The 18,896-nt window shown below is 42.7% G+C and overlaps 1 protein-coding gene across 3 annotated transcripts; it reads left to right on the top strand.

Moving 5' to 3' along the window:
* The first annotated feature begins 1,089 nt into the window (after nucleotides 1–1,089).
* Nucleotides 1,090–17,548, top strand: cnot10 (CCR4-NOT transcription complex, subunit 10). 3 transcript variants are annotated; one of them, XM_085421999.1, is made up of 19 exons: nucleotides 1,090–1,295; nucleotides 2,823–2,914; nucleotides 3,635–3,796; nucleotides 3,877–4,027; nucleotides 6,247–6,383; nucleotides 7,134–7,202; nucleotides 9,493–9,576; nucleotides 9,739–9,856; nucleotides 10,020–10,169; nucleotides 12,642–12,844; nucleotides 13,608–13,729; nucleotides 14,098–14,277; nucleotides 15,524–15,604; nucleotides 15,703–15,816; nucleotides 16,005–16,135; nucleotides 16,216–16,248; nucleotides 16,414–16,541; nucleotides 16,937–17,012; nucleotides 17,217–17,548. In XM_085421999.1, the coding sequence occupies exons 1-19, from the start codon at nucleotides 1,280–1,282 to the stop codon at nucleotides 17,357–17,359; spliced, it is 2,190 nt and encodes a 729-aa protein (XP_085278125.1). In that variant the 5' UTR covers nucleotides 1,090–1,279; the 3' UTR covers nucleotides 17,360–17,548. The 3 variants fall into 3 exon arrangements, with proteins under 3 accessions (XP_085278125.1, XP_085278126.1, XP_085278124.1); XM_085422000.1 differs by having other exon boundaries at nucleotides 6,244–6,383; nucleotides 16,417–16,541; XM_085421998.1 differs by having other exon boundaries at nucleotides 1,091–1,295; nucleotides 6,244–6,383.
* Nucleotides 17,549–18,896: the final 1,348 nt, after the last annotated feature.

Below are 18,896 nucleotides of genomic sequence, written 5' to 3'. Positions count from 1 at the left end.
AAAGTGAAAACAAAGCAGGCTCTGTAAGATCCGGCACTGTTGTAACAGGACATAAATGTCAAACGTTACTTTTGGTTAAAAGGAAATCCCAGTCAGCATATGAGAGTCTACTAAACAGCAATTCCATTTCCACCTTTGCAGAAAGTAATAAAGAACAAGTTGAATTATACTTTTTATTGAGGAAAGTACAAAGGGAATGTATCACATTTCCAAAAATCTGATTTATTGATTAATTTACTTAATATATGTTCTTTTTGAATTTGCTATTTTAATCCAAACTTGAGAGAGAGAGAGCCCTGCGGCCACCTGACTAACAAACTAGGCCCGGTGAGTGAATCTTTGAAGTTCAGGAACCTCAATTTTCCTGACAGCAATGGGAGGAAGAGAGGAAGGGGTGATGGTTTTACAAAATCCAAAGGAAAACAGGAGAAATGAGGAGCACAGGAAGAAACAGGAGGAAGGAGACGGTTCTATCTCGACTCACTGGTTTGAATAGCATCTTGTTTATGCTGAAAGAAGACAATTGATCAATAACTTGGGGCGATCGTGGCTCAAGAGTTGGGAGTTCGCCTTGTAATCGGAAGGTTGCCGGTTCGAGCCCCGGCTTGGACAGTCTCGGTCGTTGTGTCCTTGGGCAAGACACTTCACCCGTTGCCTACTGGTGGTGGTCAGAGGGCCCGGTGGCGCCAGTGTCCGGCAGCCTCGCCTCTGTCAGTGCGCCCCAGGGTGGCTGTGGCTACAATGTAGCTGCCATCACCAGTGTGTGAATGTGTGTGTGAATGGGTGGATGACTGGATATGTAAAGCGCTTTGGGGTCCTTAGGGACTAGTAAAGCGCTATATAAATACAGGCCATTTACCATATGAAACTGGACTTGGTGTATGGTGAACTTTATCAGGCTATATTTTGGTTTTTAAGGCAGACTCATTTGTTTGGGACGATTTGAGTGTTTTTTAACGCTTCAGTTCACACTCCACACCAGAGGGTGGCGGTATTTCACCATTTTGCTGTTTGCCAACCGCCAACAAAGGAAGGAAGAAGAAGATTTTCCTGACACGCGCATATCGACAGGGGGCGGTACTGCCTTATCATGCGACGTTTGAAGCTATCGCCAAACAGCAAAGAAGAAACAGTGCCGTGATAATTGGATAGATTTCTGCTAGGCTAACCTCTGTGTTTGAAAAGTTTCCACATTTATTCGTTATACTGGTGTTGTTTTAGTTTATCGCAGTAACCCGGTCTGGTCTACTTTTAATTTTCTCTTAAGAAGCCCTCAGAAATGGCAGAAAATACAGGTGAGTGTGAAGATTACCCAAGTAGCTTGCTGTGGTTGACAAGAGCTAGCTTTAACCCATTAAGCAGACCCATTTGTCTCTCATGAAAAGCCGCCCATGTATTTCACTGGGATTTACTCATGTCTTGGTCTTTCAGTCTTTATTTATTGGTGTGTTCTGGATCCTCGGGATCCCAATGACTTCTCTCGGTTAACTTAGACGGTTTGTGTGCTGCAGCAGGCGCTTTTCCCTCTCTGCCTTCGTTTGGGCTAAACTAAGATGAATCAACGGAATTTTAGTCCTCGCTCGTTTACAACGTGAGCTTTATGGTACATTTAATCCAGCCAATAGTAAAACCTCGGTAATAAAACCGTAAGTCCTCGAGCCCTTTCAAAAACAGTCAGCCGCTAACAGCTAGCAGCTAATGCAGCACCAGATTAGAACGAGTAGCCCTTTATTATCGATGTACACGTACGACGTTGTCCACGCCAACTGTGTAGGTATAAAATAGAAATAGTAAGACAGCAGGAATATATACAAAACAAGAGAACGGCGCACATTGGAGAACAGGTTGTAAAGGACTTGGTCTGAGTGTGTGAGTGATGAGCGTTACTCAGACCGTGGGTGGGATCGTGTCCGATACCGGTGTTGTGCCAAAAGATTATGTCTGCAAAGAACTGATTGTTCGTATTTAAACTGTTATAAATAACTTGTTGGTCTGTAATATGTGAAACATGTCAGATGTTTCCCTCACGAATGATATCAAGTCAGTTAGAAACAACATTCCTGTAACAAAGTACAAGCCACAATCAGTTTTTAGCAGTGACTTTTTATATTTAAAAAAATCTCGTTAAGATTGAAACTGTCTTTAGTAAGACTAATCTGGCCAAGCGGGAATTGCAACAAATATTACAACAGTTCTGTGAACATATTTTAAGTGGAGGAAAAGGACTGGATAGGTTATAATGCAAGTACAACACGCAGAGTTTAAAGATACTTGAAAAACAGGTAATATTTAAATTTTATATATAAGCCCTTTGTAAACCCCGTTCACTGAGGCGATCACTATTTGGCACAACACCGGTCCGAAAGGCTCCAGGGACGAAGCTGTTTTTAAGCCAAGGGCAGCGGGTCAAACAGGTGGGGGGCGAGGTGCAAGGGCTGACCTGTGACAGGAGGAGCAGGTGATAACCCTAACCCTGGCCTTGTTTGGTGAATGCTCTGAACAGGTTGGTTTTATATGGATAAATCATACAATCAAAGAGGCACTATTTATGTAAGCTGGCTTGTTTGTACATTGTTATGCATATTACACTCAGTGGCACTTTATTAGGTACACCCCCTTAATGGAAGTTCAGCAAATATTTTCTTCACATCATCTGTGTGAGTCCATTTTGCTTAATTTTGACTTTTGCTGCAAAAACGTTTCTAAAAAAATTCTCACAAATGTTTATCATGTAACCAACAAATAAAATATATACTATTTATGGGTATTCACAAATTGGTGTTTCAGCTTATACTTAATATTATTATTTATTTTTAAATCAGAGCAAAATGAGGCAAAGCATGACGGCTCACCGTCCCCGGGGATGACAGACCAGGAGAAGGAGATGGCAGCCAGCGCATACGAAGCATTTACGGTAAATAATCAAACATTTCAACTTAACCCACAGTGTCTTCTGACAATGAATGTGTATATAAAAAAATACTGCAAGTGGTTCTAATTTCTTCTTTAGAGAAGTGAGAGAGATGTGAATATGAACACATTCAGTACTTGGAGCAAAGCAACTGTCACTTTTATGTTGTTTTGCTGTGTTTGTAGAAGTGGTCTATATGAGCGTTTAGCTGAGATCTAGAGGTTTCTGTGGACACACGCTGGGACTTATGTTACAGCCGATTCAACAGGATCTGCCCCGTTTTGCCCCCCAGTACCGAGGGTGCTGGGCTCAAGAGGTTAACTGGACAGAGTGGAGGCAGTGTCAGAGTATATTATGTTAACTGTTGCACAGCATGAGGGGTCTTCTAGGTATTTTAGATAGTCTTTTTGAGTGCATCATCTATGACGAGTGAGTCACACTAACCAGAGTAAAATGAGCAAACTGCTCGCTCCACAACAGTATCTCTACCTGAAATGGTCTCAGCCCCTAAAATGTGACACCGTCCACATTTATGAGGCAATTCCAGTCTCAGCCAAGTTTTTAGAGGGCCGTGGAAATCCTGAATAAAATGAAAGTACTCGTAAACTCCTGCTCATCAGTTCACGCTGTATACTCAGGTTTGACCAGCTGCTCTTTTTCTTGTTATTTGTCGTATTTGTGAGAAGAAATCCAAACATTGTGAAACGTTGTTTTTTCTTCTAGGCTGGGAGATGTGACGAGGCGCTCAGACACCTTGAAGCCCTGCAGGAGCTCACTAAAGAGGACTACAAGATTGCAATGAATAAAGCTGTTGTTGAGTTTTACAAAAGCGGTCAGACGACCACAGGGCTGCTGAAGCAGACCCTGATGTCAATGAAGAACCAGGTAATTAAACCGAGTTCTTTTCATAGGTTTAATCCTTGTTTGCAGTAAACTCAGAGCCTGGCTTACTTTCTGTGTTTCAGGTTCACACGTCAGCAGAAGATGTTGATGGTTTGGATGATGTTGAAAATAGTTTCCTGTACTACAATCAAGCTATCATCCACTATTACATGCGGCAGTTCTCTGATGCGATCTGCATCGGAGAAAAGCTCTACCAGTTTCTGGAACCGTTTGGTATGTCGTGCTAACTTCCATGCATTTAATTGGCAGGGTTGTTGCAAAGCATCAGCTCCAGGATGTGATGTTGTCAGCTGCCGTTTTTCTTCTTTGTAAGGCCGGCTCAGTTGTGCGCTCTTTCTGAAATATCTTACTGACTGTGAATGGAGAGCCAGTCCCCTCTTATGTATGTTTAAAGTGTTAAGTTCAAGTGCAGCATGCAACGGTTTTTAGAATGACTTTTATTATTGTCTGTATTGTGTATTACACTGATGGTGACGATACTTTGAATATATGAAATGACAAAAACAATCAGGCAGTACAGGGTAGGGTTTGTGAGACCTTACCTGTAGTTGTATCAGCAGCAGTAATGATGTCACAGTTTTGCTCACACAACAATGAAACAAGTTGGGCTCTTTCCCCGTTTCATCCTGTCAAACAACTGCTTCACTATAGAGACTGTGGTTGAATCAACAATAAGGCTTTAAGCATCAGAGTAAAGATGACCTTAAGAAGTAATGACTTAATGATTTTCTTCACTAATAAAGTTTAAATCATTAGAGAAAAATGACTCGCAGACGTCTCATAGAGATTAGTAGTTTAGTAGTACTGATATGTATATAGACTCTCTGATTGATCTGAGTTAACTTCAGTAATCAAAACCATCAACATGTCTGTGAGATCCCATTACTTCAAGACTGCTCAGAGAAGTCATTAGCTCAGAGAATGCTTTATCTGAAGAGTTTTAGTCAGGCTTCAGAATTCAACAAAGTACAGAAACTGTGTTAGTGAAGGTTAAAATGATCAAATCTAAACAACTTTTAACAGATGTGTCTGTGAAGGTTCTCAGTCATCCAGCTCATTGTAGTCCCAGAACTGAAGAAGCTTCTCAGATGAGAGGTGAAACCTTTTCAGTGCAGACACTTTTCTTTCCAAGCTCCTTAGACAACGTTTAACAGACAGCCGACTGTTGTTATTTATTGTTATCTTAAAAAAGAAAGTAAATAATTGACAGTGGACTCATCTCTGTTTGCCCAGCCAGACCTCAGTGCAGTGTTTCGTACTGTTGACCTGATTTTCTTATTTTATTACCGTGATTAGAGCATACTATTGGAATTAAAAGTAAATGGTAAATGGCCTGTATTTATATAGCGCTTTACTCGTCCCTAAGGACCCCAAAGCACTTTACATATCCAGTCATCCACACATTCACACACTGGTGATGGCAGCTACATCGTAGCCACAGCCACCCTGGGGCGCACTGACAGAGGCGAGGCTGCCGGACACTGGCACCACCGGGCCCTCTGACCACCACCAGTAGGCAACGGGTGAAGTGTCTCGCCCAAGGACACAACGACCGAGACTGTCCAAGCTGAGGCTCGAACCGGCAACCTTCCGACTACAAGGCGAACTGCCACGATCGCCCAACACTGCAGTGCTGCAGAGTCCTCTTAACACACAGGTTAATTATGGAGTTCCACAGGTTTCAGTCTAAGGGCCAGGTCTGTTTACATTATACATCCTGCCCTCAGGCAGCACCACTGCTATGCAGATGATTCCCCGCTCCATCATCAGTGAAGCCAGATGACACACGATAACCTCAGTTTTTATCTAAATTTAAAAGCAGGAAATTTGAGGTGTGTGTGTGTGATCTTATCTGGCTTCATGGAATAATAATAATAATAAAGCAGTGAAAATGTATACTATGTCTTTAAATGTTATACATGGAAGCATGTGTAATGTTAATAACTGGTCCTATCATGGAACCCTGTGGGTTTACATGGAAAAATTGGAGTGCATCAGGCAGCTGAATCAGCAGTAAATATTTCATACCTACTGATCTCTAATATTAAGGACAACTGTAACGCTGCACTGATAGCAGGACAAGAGATGAGTCCAGTGTCAGAGGCCGTATAAATGCTACTGGTAACCTTCCCAGTACTTGTTCTGTACTTTGGTGACGTGTGAAACCTGATTGAAACAATCAAACCGCTCTTCTGCAGATGACTAGTTGCTGTTTTAGAACTATTGGAGTCGATGATGTTCAAAGACCTTGAAAAGCCTGGAGACCCAACTCAAGACCACGTTAAAAACAAAGTCTGGCCCCTCGGGACCAAAGTACGAAGGAGTTTGGCTCAGGACTTTTGCACAGTTTTGTACTGCTAATAATAATAATGGTTGTTGTTTTTGTACTTGTAGTAGTTGTTGTTGATGTCTTATGTTATTTCCCCTAGAAGAAAAGTTTGCACAGTCTGTGTGCTTCCTGTTGGTGGATCTCTACCTGCTCACCTTCCAGCCAGAGAAGGCCCTCCACCTGCTGACTGTGCTGGACAAACTCTCTGTGCAAGGAAGCAACAAGAACGGCAAAGGAGAGGTAGACACAAATACAGTATGTGTGATAAAAACAGGAATGTGCACAACAAAAGCAAACCCATTAGTGTGCACATTCAAGATCGTCTCCTCGAGCAGCACTGCAGACACCTGCTGCTGCTTATAGAATACTCCCTGATAATCTGTTCTGTGCAAACTGACAGACTTTCATATCAGCGTCTGTTGTAGCCAGAGATTTCACTCCTGAAATCTGAAATGAAATCTCTGGCTGTGCCCACAAATCTTTTTCCAGCATCCATGGTGTTATGCATCAAGAATGTGTCTCACAGCTCAGACTGTCCATCAGCAGTTTTTCATGTGAAAGGGTCTGAACTGTTGGACGCACAATGCAGTGAAAAAAGTCACTTTTTGAGCTACAGTTATCGCTCACCACCTTCCATATTTATTTAAGGCATCTAAAAACATATCAGCGCTGAAAGCTTTGCAGCTGCAGCTTAAAAGGTAACTTTGAAGAGTCACAGTTGTGAGATTTCTTACTACAGTGAGCTGAATTCAGTTTGCAGTGGTCACAGTGTTTGAAGAAGAACAGTGTACTCTCTTACAGAAAATGTTTCTATCAAAGCAAATGAATCTTTCAACCACAAACAGAACTAACATCAAAGAGTCGATGAATAGCTGAGCTTTAAATGATTAAACTGCAAGGACCTTAGTCATGAAGCTGTTTCTTAGGTCACCGACTTCACAAGTTTAAGTCTGTGAAATGAAGCTGACTAAGTTCTGTGCTTTATTTCAGAAAGATGGAGGAAACCAGAAGGCCGAGTTAGCAGCTATGATTGAAGCAGCCAAATCAAAAATTCACCAGGTGAGAGCTGGGTTCACCCATGTTTCACTCTTTAACTGCTTCAGCCTTCGTCTGCATGCTCTAACTCAGGGGCTGTAATATTTGTAATGCATGCTTTTAGAGCAGGGTCGGCAACCTTTCTGATGATGAGTGCATCTACCATTTCCTCAGAGGTCAGTGTGCCGTATGACTGCATTAGCAATAAATGTAATAACGCTCTATATGAACAGTTACTCACTATATAGAACAACGTTATAGGATTATATTTGTTCACAGATGTTTGCAGCTGTCAGCGAATAGTTATCAGCTATTTAGAAACAAAACACTTTTAATCCATAACAGCAAATGAACTGAACAACAGAAAATACAAATGCTATTTATGGTCTCCTCACAACAATGATAAGAAAAATAAACTGGGCCAATATGGCATGTTTGTTAATACAGAGACACACATGTTACTGTGATCTCTGGTCTCCCAGTCAGAGACACAGGTCTCCCAGTGTCCAGCATTCAGACCTGAGGACTCATGTGAGAGAAAACCTGCTCACACAGACATGTAGAGCCAAACACTGTCAATAAGGCCTCTGCAATGTTCTGAAGACAGTTAAACCTGTCAGGTAGTGACGTCCAGCAGGTGAACATGCAGCTCCATGAACACGCACAGCTGTGGAGTCCAGCTGCTTCGTAGTTCTGCAAACTTTGACCCCACAGAGTCGAGCTGTTCAGTTCAATCAGCTGCATTTCGATGTGTCGAGCCAGTTAATGCGAGACAAATCCAGCTGCTCATTAAAGCTTCTGGTTTGATCAGAAAAGAAAACATTGGTCCAAACAGCTGAAAGTCCTGAAAACACATTCTGTCTCGAGTCTACGGATGTATCCGTGTATCTCCGCGGTGCTGATGCTGCGCTGAGCCGACAGCTGCTGAAGCTTTTGAAGTGTCAGAACGTGAAAATTTCAACATCTCTTGAAAAAACTACCAGCTAACAACGTCCCTGTCACCGCTAGGCTAAGTGATTTTTAGCCAATTACAAGTTGAATCTGGTAGTTGGGGTCGTTAGCTAAGATACCGTCATTAAGAATGTGTCTATGGGACACATTAGTTGTGTTGCAATTTGCGATGTGCACCGCTGGCCCGGCCATTTATTTTTTAATGCACCTCTCAGATTAACTCGCTGCGTGTCGTGCCCAGGGCTGGACTGGGACAAAACATCAGCCTGGACATTTTGACTAGAGACCGGCCCCCCAGGTATAAAAGCCATAAAGCCTTTGAATGAAAACAAACGCTGTGGTGACAGTGATGCACAGTCTTGTTGGTATATGTGTGATTTCTATACATTTTACATCAGATAAAAACTTTGGTTGTAAGACTCAGATAATTATTTATTAAAAGCAAAACATTTTAAATGAGACTAAGAAAGAAAAGTATGTCTTTGTGCCCCCCTCTCCCTGTTAATGTCCTACCTGCCCCCCCTGGCAACACTTTGCTAGACCCGCCCCTGCACAGTTACCAGCTGTCAGCTGCTTAGAAAAGGATCCTGGTGTTATTTGTCTCTCAGAAACAGCTCATAACTTCCCTTCAACTCATCCATGTCACCTAAAAGGTAAACCTGTTCTGGCTCCAGCAAACATCAGCTGATACTAGAAATTAATATTAAATACATTCTAACAACAGCTGATCAAACGTGCTGCTGTTGTTTAGCACGACATCCGCTGGTTTCCTCTTTCTGGCGCAAAGTGGGCGATAAATAAACAAGAGAGACGATCAGCTGATCATTGATCAGTTTCATGATTGAAGTAGCGACAGGAGAGAGAGGGTGAGAGGAGAAGAGGCAGCTGTGCAGCAAAGACACAGAATAAATCCAGCTTTGTGTTCCTTTTCCCCTCAATACGAAACGTGTAATATTTTCTCTGAATGAGGGACCATTCCATTTTTTCAAGGAGCCGTTGGCAACTCTGCTAACTAACCTTATGAATAAAATCAAGTTCACTATCAGTAACATAGCACCCACCCAGCTGTATTTAAACTCCGTCATGCTTGCTAGTAGCAGTACGAGTTATTGCAACTGATTGTAAAAAGTCAGCAGAACAAAAATAAACTCCACCTAAACTTGGTTTATATCTGACCCAGAGAGACTGCAGGTCATAACTTCTTACCTGAAGTTCAGTTCACCTGACACTCGGACCGGCGGCCGCCTCGGGGCTCTCCTCCTGCCTCCCCTTCCCTCATCCACCTGCTGGCCTCTGTGGGAGCTGTGGCACGCGTGCCCAGGGTTGCCGACCCCTGTTCTAACTGATGTTGTCCTTTCTGCAGTACAAAGTGAGAGCGTACATTCAGATGAAATCCTCCAAGGCCTGTAAAAGGGAGATCAAGTCAGTGATGAACACAGCAGGGAATGTAAGTCTGCTTGTTAGTTCTAATGTAAAGGGGAGAGGATGCAGTATGCCTTATGCGATTGGCATATGATGCAATTTAAAATTTGTCTCAAATATTTCTTTGGGCGCTGCAGTTCATTGGAAATTGACTTTGCTTCCACGCTCTCTTGTTCTCTGTCATCAGTCTGCACCCTCACTGTTCCTCAAGAGTAATTTTGAGTATTTGAGAGGAAACTACCGGAAAGCAGTGAAGTTGCTGAACAGCTCCAATATTGCAGAACATGCTGGGCCCATCAAGACAGGTAACGGCTGCTCGCAGGATCATTTGGCTTTCTGTTATAATCCTGCTGTTTACTTTGTCGTCCTCAGGTTTTGTTGCCTAATTGCATTTCCAGATGTTGACGTCATTACTGGGGTAACTGGCTTTCATGATTTGCTAATTGCATGCGTGTTGTTTTCATTTAGGTGAATGTGTTCGATGTATGTTCTGGAACAACCTGGGCTGCATTCATTTTGCAATGGGGAAACACAATCTCGGCATTTTCTATTTCAAGAAGGCTCTGCAAGAGAATGACCACACCTGTGCACAGCTGGGAGATGGTAGCAATGGCCAGTGTAAGTGAAGGCAGTTCATGTATCTGTTCTCTTCCACTTATCAGGATCCCAGAGGGCCTGGAGCCTATCACAGCTACCAACAGGGCACGAGGCAGGCTGGACAATAATGAGTTGACCTAACCCCAAGAAATGCGAAGCCTGAGTACCGCGAGAGTAACCACGCAAACAGAACATGCAAACTGAAGCCCGAAGGTGGAGTCAAACTCCTTACCAACAGTGCTAACCACTCCACCAGTATGCTGCCCCAGTTTACTTATATTCTATGCAATTTTATTTATATAACACAAATTCAGAACCACAGGTGCCTCAAGGCACTTTATAATGTATAGAAGCAGCAAAAACCATAGCAATCAAACGACTTCCTCTGAGTGAGCACTTGGTGACAGTGGGAAGTGAAAAGCTCCCTGTTAGCAGGGACAGACCTCCGGCAGCTATCTGCCATTACCAGCTGGGGCTGATGGCGGAAACTTGGGTAACCAAGTGAAAGATATACACATTACTGTTTCCCACAGTTGTGTCCATACTCAAAATAAAAAGTATTTAGGTTTGAAGAGAATTTGAAGATTTTCCCATTTATAAACAAAGCTTTGGATACCAGTAATAACACAAACCGAAGCTAGCATAACAGGAGCAGCTACCGAGTGTTAGTAGTTTGTGTTTAGTATTACTATGACTATCCTGTTAGTGCTGTTTCTATCCTTTCACGTATACATCAGTTCCTCTGCTGTAAAACCTTCAGATATGTGCACATAGTTGGTATTATGGAGCCAGTGAGACAGTTGTGAAAGCCAGCATTAAACGGGGCCTGTGATTATATTAGGTTTTATATTTTAGGAAGGGTGGGGAAACAAGTTTCACTGCTACGTACTGTCAGCAAAAAGATGAAGCTGAATCTGGCCAACCTTGTTTGTTGTTGGTTATTTTTATTTATTTATTTTTTGGCTTTTGTTTTAACTTTTGTGAACTGTGTGTTAAATAACAGATTTCGTCTGTAATACTTAAAAGCCCGAGACTGTCACGTTTCACCTGGTAGGAAAAACGATAACAAAGAGCACAGCAAACCTCGTCTACCAGCTATTATGGAAAAAACTGGTTCAGACTTTGATGGTAAAAGATCTGAGAAAGCCAATGAAGCTTGCAAAGAAAGCGACTGGACTTCCTTACTTTTTTTTTTTTCTGTTCTCTATTTTTATGAACCTCTGCAAATGACAACATCACCAGAATCCTGTCCTGGGACATTGTAGACACCCTGATTGTCATTTACACGCATTAATGACCACGTTAACTTCAAGCAGAAAATACATTTGATCGTTTCTTCTTTCCACTTTTCTTTGTGTCTTCTTCTTCTGACATAATCCATGTAGCAGAATCAAATAAGACAAACAAATTATTATACCCTGAAAATTAGTTGGCCAACTACATACAGTCTGTCGCACTAAACTGAGGGTTTCACAGAACCAGAAACTATTACTCTACCAAATCTGTCCACCCAGTTTTTCCAGAAAAACTTACATTTGCCCAACTCTAGTCTGCCAGTGAAGGTCACCATTCCCATCATAAACATTATGCATCACTTCAGTCCAAACTTGCTGCTTACGGGCCTCTGTCTTCAGCCAATCCCTAGTAATGGATTTTTTACTAGTGACTAACATGATCCTAAACATATCAACTTTGTACGTGTTTGTTCCCATGTAAAGGAAGTTGAATGTAAAAACAATACTTTTAAAACCTTTCTATGCAATTCTTCAACTCCTGCCAGTACGGAACAATTTAGAGACATTCCTGGAAGACGTGATAACGATTGGCTCAAACTCAAACCTGAATCGATAACCTCCCTGCAGCCGCTTTTTCTCATTTATGTGTGCTTCACTGCTCGCTTTCAAATTTTCCAGTGCTATGTACAACTTTAAATGTTTTGGGGGGGGCTTTTTCAGCTTTATTTGATAGATTCAGTAAAGAAACGACAGGAAAGTGGGGGCAGAGAGAGAAGTGGGGAAGACATACGGGCCACAATAATTAAAGGACCGTTATTTCTAGATTTTAATTCGGAGAAGTCTGGCGGCAAATTTACTCCCAAGTATGTCAGTTTGAATCTGTGCATTATACCCTGAGCCTTGTGAGTGGTTGATATAGTTATCATTTTTTCAGTGTCTGTCACCCTGCTGATCTTTGTTGTTACGCCTCAGCTGTAAAGGCTGATGGGTTATTGCCTTCGCCCAGGGAGTTGGGTGGGGGGCGTGGACACGCATGTTCATGAGTGCAATGACTCAGGGCAGACTCAGATGATGTAGGATTTAAAATTCACAGAAGTAATTTGTTTTTATCCCCTTTTGGTTGTTCTTGTCTTGTGTTGGACTTGTTCAGCTTTGACACAATAGAAATGTTTTATATTGGTATGTATTTTGTGTTTTTACACACAGGTGTAAGTTATGTGTTCCTCAGTAACAAAAAGTCCTTTTCTTTTGTTTTCAGCTAAAAAATTCACAGGTATCCCGATGTGCGCTTTACTAGCCAACAAACGCTACGAGCTGTTGTATAACTGCGGTATTCAGCTACTGCATATTGGCAGACCTCTGGCAGCATTTGAATGTCTGATGGAGGCGGTGCAGGTTTACCACTTCAACCCTCGGCTGTGGCTGCGGCTTGCCGAGTGCTGCATCTCTGCTAACAAAGGGGTATGTTTGTAAGATGTGGATGTTTTTGAGCATTTCGATGGTGACCTTTCCTTTTTACCTGTTTATTCTTTGTCATTTTTACCCCTCAGCCGTAAAAGGCTAACGGGATGTTGTTGTCACCCTGCTAGGCCGGCAGTAATGGCACCCAAGTTTGTGAATGCAAAAAGTCTTGGACAAGCTTAAATCTCTGACCTTGACTTCAAGGTCAAAGGTCAAGTGTTCTCAAAATCTTGTGAATGTGATAACCCAAGAAGAACAGTTGAAATTCATGCCATAGGTGCATCCATTGAAAACCTTGGAGTTCATATCTTGAGAACAAAGTGACGTCAAATTTTCAAATTGATACCGTACGTGTATCTAGTAGGAAGCCAGGAAGCCAAGGGTACCACTGGCTACAGTATGGTTTAATAATACTTCCTGGTTACTGGTCCGCAGCAAAGCCCCCCCACACACCAACCCAATCAATGTTATCATCAAGTATGCTGATGACACCGTGGTTGGGTTCATCTCTGATGGAGATCAGATCAAACTGCTCTCACATGTGCACATATTTTCTCCTTTATTATTTTTGATGCCTATCTGGTGGCTCAAGGATACATAAGGCCGTCCTCCTGTAATGGTTTTCCTTTCTAACTTATTCTACCATGGACAAAATATTTCAGCCACACTACTTTAGTCAAATGTTTGTTTGTTTTTTGCATCTTTGAATGGATTTATGGGGGTAAAATCTAAAATTATATCATCTTTATTTTCCAATTTCAAGGGTTCAGAGCAGGAAAGCAAAGGTTTGCCTTGTAAAAAAGGTATCGTTCAGTCTGTTGTTGGCCAGGGCTACCATCGCAAGATCATCCTGGCGTCCCAGTCCATGCAGAACACCACGTACAGGTCAGTGCTCACTACCCATAAATCCACACGGAGCCAATAAATTACACACATGACTCCTCGATAACAGAGTTCTGCCAGTTTGGTTTAAACTATCGGGGTCCACAGTATGAAACAGGAAGTGGTTAGCAAAAGCTGTTTTTTGTTTTGTTTTAAAGCATCTCAGCCTACATACAATGATTACAGAGTAACATACGTTACATCAGTTGCTACATCACTGACATGCTGGTTATTGTGTTTCCACTATCATGTCATGAAGTTATCATATTTAACAGGTTGTCCATGTGTACATTTTAACATCCAATTGATATTTAATCTTACTGTAGTTTAATGTGAGGTAGACTGACCTCATAGTGTTTGTCTTTGTATAGTGAGGGCCAATCAGCAGCTATTCCAGTGGCCAGTATGGAGTTTGCAGCTATCTGCCTGAGGAATGCGCTGCTGCTGCTGCCTGAACACCAGCAGCAAGAACTCAAGACAGAGAACAGCTCCAAGAACTCGAGTCAGTCAGGAAGCACCGAGAGTGGCAGCGAGAACAGCGACGCCTGCAGGTCAGACACGTCTGTCCACCCCACCCACCTGTTACAGAAAGGCAGTGATGCCTTCTTAACTCGCTGGTTCCAAACTATATTTCTGTTTTTCCATAAAGTGTTCCTGTTTGTTCTGTATTCCCAACACATCTCTCCAGTGATTATGTTCAAAAACTGTACAAAGTCACACAATCTGTGTGTAAATTTGTATTTACTGCTGAATTTAAAATGCACACTCTCTGCTGCATACTGAGGAGGACTACAACTTAGAGTCCTTAATATCCGTCATAATGTCAAGAAATATACACTCATTAAGTCTGGTACTTTCGTGCATTATATAACTATGATGGAAAAACAAAGAATAGATCTTATTAATATCGTACATAATCTTTAAAATGCATTTTCTGGATTTGTTTTTTGCTATGCATAAAGTCATGTAGCATCCGATATTAAGGATCATCAGGTTAGATTCCCAATGCTACCCAGTGCAAAATGATGTATAGAGATGGGAGATGTTTACATAAACTGAGGCTCTAAAACTACTACATTATGGTTCATATCTCTCTGGCAACAAGGTCACAGAAAAAATTACATATTCTCCCAAGATCCACTCAGGCTGTGCTTGCAGCTTCAATGAAATGATGCCACAAAGACGAGCCGCAGCTAACAGCACACTGTGGATGCCTGGTTACACCCAGACTGGCCTAACAGCAACAACATCCTTACAGTGACGCCTTCAGCTATTGGAACATTACCTTCCTCTGCATGACAAGTTGGATCCACTCAGTCATCATAGAGTCATGAACACAAACTGCAAACACAGCTCGTCATTCTGAACGTCAAAATGGGGTCAAAATATCAGCTGCTGGTCAAGAAGCGTGCACACCAGACAGGGCGGCCTGACCACTGCCTGGGTTGACTGCAAGAAAGCCTGTAACTCAGTGCCACACTCGTGCACACGGTGTGTCCAGCCATCTCACCACAAAGAGCAGACACAGCTGTAGATCCAGGAGTGAAGCTAAACACCGGGAGTCAGTGAAACTGACCAGTTGATCCAACCCACCAGGAAGAGATCTGGAAGTCACTCCATTACAGGGAAGAGGATCTGGACTGAAGGGTGGAGTTGCAAGGAGACCTTCATCTCAGAATGTTTTCTGATGCAGGACTGAGAAACGGTGATGGCTGAATTGTGGTGGCCTGTGATTCGGTCACATTAAACTGTCAGAGCTGATATGTGCTCTGATGGAGGGTCTGTGTTTCTTTGCAGTGGAAAAGGTCAGGATGCTGATAAATTTTTGTCCGCTGCTCCATCTTCTCCTCTTAGAAAACAGGAGGTAGAAAACCTCAGGTAATGATGCTTTCCGTATTCTCTGCTCATTTACACGTCCTGACGGTTCATGTCATTAGGACCAAAATGCCACTCGTTGATTCTCGCTGTGTGAGTAGGTGCTCCATCCTGGCCTGCAGCAGTTATGTAGCGTTGGCGCTGGGAGACAACCTGATAGCCCTAAACCACGCCGAGAAGCTGCTCCATCAAACTAAGCTGTCCGGATCGCTCAAGTAAGTGGTTACAGGTGGGGAGAAGCTTACAGGATCCTTGTGAAGTGATTTTAAAAATCAGAAAGTCTGTAAAAAGGATATAAAGTCTGAGAAAGAAGGACACAGAAAAGAGTCCTGTCATTGTACGATCAGGGTCTTCATGTACTTGAGTGAGTTAACTGTTCTCTGTTTGGACCTTTTCTGTTCAGGTTCCTCGGTCACCTCTATGCTGCCGAAGCCCTCATCTCATTGGACAGGATTTCCGACGCTATCGCTCACCTTAATCCAGAGAACGTCAGTGATGTGTCAGTGGGCATGTTGATGAACGAACAAGACCAGGGTGCGTGGGCTGAAATCATTCCTCGCCTAAACTTTTGCTGCAGTCTTGTTTTCACTGAATAATTTCCTCTCTGTCAGCAGGGTCCGACAAAGGAGATGAGCCTGTTGAGTCCTGTGAGTTTGTTTTTAGGCAACGTGTTTGCTTTTGATTCCAAAATCTTATATACAGCATAACATTGCAGCAGGAAAATAACGTGTGTGTGTGTGTGTGTGTGTGTGTGTGTGTGTGTGTGTGTGTGTGCGCGCGTGCGTGCGTGCGTGTGTGCGTACGTGTTGCAGCAGGGAAGCAGACTCCACTGTGTTATCCCAGCAGTGTGACATCAGCTCGAGCTATGATGCTCTTTAACCTGGGCAGTGCCTATTGTTTAAGGAGTGAGTACGACAAGGCCCGCAAGTGCCTGACTCAGGTAACCATGGCAACTTTATGCAACTCATGTCCAGGACTGGCCAATCAAAATCTAGTTACTCTGGCATTAGACATGTTACTTCATTGTTGCAGTGGTTCGAAGAAATGTTTTTATGGGGAGAAAAGAGAAACTAATAAACGTTGAAGAATCTGGGACGATCACATTTCAGTGACGATGTTGATCAAACTGGTTGCTGATTGTTTTTGCTGCATTTTATGCTCGACAAATGTATTAAAGCCTTTTTAAAATTCATTTTGGAAACTGTTACTGTTCAAAAGCATCTGATTCGCCCCGTTTCTTTAATGCTGTAATTATGTGTGTAACCCATCAGGAAGCTTAAAGCAGTGAGCGTCCCGACAGTTCAGTAATAATTTAATTTGTGCTGTCACCATCAGGCTGCGTCGATGATGAACAGCAAGGAGATCCCGCCTGAAGCCATCCTGCTGGGAGTGTACCTGGAGCTGCAGAATGGTCAGTGAGCTGCTGCGTCACCAGTTACACCTGTTGTAACGTGTTTTTCGCCTGACGCCCTGTTTTGGTTGGGTTGGTTTGTCACACTCGTATTCCACATATCAAAGCGTCGTATTGGCTTTGCAAACAGTGGAAACAGGCTGAGCTGTTGTGTTTGTGAGGGCATTTTAAACCTGATCCTTGAATGTTATGTTTGGTCCTCAGGAAACACTCAGCTGGCTCTGCAGATCATCAAACGCAACCAGCTGCTGCCTACCACGCAACAGAGAGTCTCCCCGGACTTCCGTAAGAAACCCATCCAGCCGCTCCAGTTGCCCTCATCTTTTACTCAGATCCAGAGGAAATGAGCCACCTCACCCATTCCAGACCACACATCCTGGCCGAACCTTGATATTTATGAAGCTGTATGAACTGAGGGGACTTTTGACACCATCTGCGTTGGTGTCAAATGGCCGAGAGAGCGGCCTCTTTTATTTTCACTGTATGAGGAATTTGTGTGTGAAGAATGAAAATAAATTTTATTTACTGAATCACATGTGGCTCGGTTTATGTTTGCCTGGGAGGATGTGGAAGAGGACAGCAGTGTGTGTGTGTGTGTGTGTGTGTGTGTAAAACATTTGGATTGTAAATGACTGCGGAGGTGTAGTTGGTCTTAAATGGTTAGCCTCTCCATCTGTAGTCTTTGGGTTGTAGTCCGGAGATCTGGTGGAAGTGCGTCCAAAGTCTCGGGCAGAACGTCTAAAGGCTCAAAGTCTGAGTGAGGCGAGCAGGTGGAGAAGATCAGATCAATATCTATCTATGAAGCCAGATAACACACACCAATGAGTTAAACTGCAGGAATGTCTTAAAGACATAAAGACCTGGATGGCCGCTAACTTTCTGCTTCTTAATTCAGATCAAACTGAGGTTATTGTACTCGGCCCTGAAAAGCTTAGAAATATGGTATCTAATCAGATTCTTACTCTGGATGGCATTACCTTGGCCTCCAGTAACGCTGTGAGGAACCTTGGAGTCATTTTTGACCAGGACATGTCCTTCAATGCACATATTAAACAAATATGTAAGACTGCGTTCTTCCATTTGTGCAACATCTCTAAAGTTAGAAATATCCTGTCTCAGAGTGACGCTGAAAAACTAGTTCATGCATTTATTACTTCCAGGCTGGACGACTGTAATTCATTATTATCAGGAAGTCCTAAAAACTCCCTGAAAGCCTTCAGCTGATCCAAAATGCTGCAGCAAGAGTCCTGACAGGGACTAGAAAGAGAGAGCAGATTTCTCCTGTTTTGGCTTCCTGTTAAATCCAGAATTCAAAATCCTGCTCCTCACATACAAGGTTGTAACTGCTCCTGAAGGTTTTTCATGTTCGAAGTAGAATAAAGGGCCAACTGATGTTCAGCCAGTATTTTAATCTTCTTTTCACCAGCAAACACCGTGAAAAACTATGGTGAAATGATCAATAAAAACACGGATATTACATCAGCAGAACAAAAATTACAACTCAAATAAAAGATACACACAAAGTAAATGCACCAACATACCGTGTGCACCTTTCTACTGAACATTCATGAGCAATTGTAGTCCATATCTTCTATATTTCCACCTTTTACACAAGCCAGCATTCTCTTTCTGGCTCCAGCCTTCAGTTTCTGGTGACATGTGCACTTAATTGAGCATCACCCCAAAGCATGCGCACCACAAAGTGCCACACTCAGGCCCACCAGTAGGTGGCGACAACACAACATGAATCCAGATTAAACACCAAATTTTGAACATTGCAATCACATAATAATTACATTTCAATGCGACAGCTACAAAGGTCTTAAATAATCAGGCCCCATCGTATCTTAATGACCTTGTAGTACCATATCACCCTATTAGAGC

This window comes from Rhamphochromis longiceps, linkage group LG11 (genome assembly GCF_057381845.1).
Source record: "Rhamphochromis longiceps isolate RC_006_pf linkage group LG11, R_longiceps_female_GT1.1, whole genome shotgun sequence".
Taxonomy (NCBI): domain Eukaryota; kingdom Metazoa; phylum Chordata; class Actinopteri; order Cichliformes; family Cichlidae; genus Rhamphochromis; species Rhamphochromis longiceps.
The sequence above is the reverse complement of the archived record's forward strand: the minus strand, read 5'-3'. Positions and strand labels throughout refer to the sequence as shown.

What these genes read in the sequence shown, in the direction of transcription:
- cnot10 (XM_085421998.1), top strand. An exon ending in ATGCAGAACACCACGTACAG is followed by an intron (nt 13,730 to 14,097) that starts GTCAGTGCTCAC and finishes GTCTTTGTATAG; the next exon opens with TGAGGGCCAATCAGCAGCTA. An exon ending in AAGCTGTCCGGATCGCTCAA is followed by an intron (nt 15,817 to 16,004) that starts GTAAGTGGTTAC and finishes TTTTCTGTTCAG; the next exon opens with GTTCCTCGGTCACCTCTATG.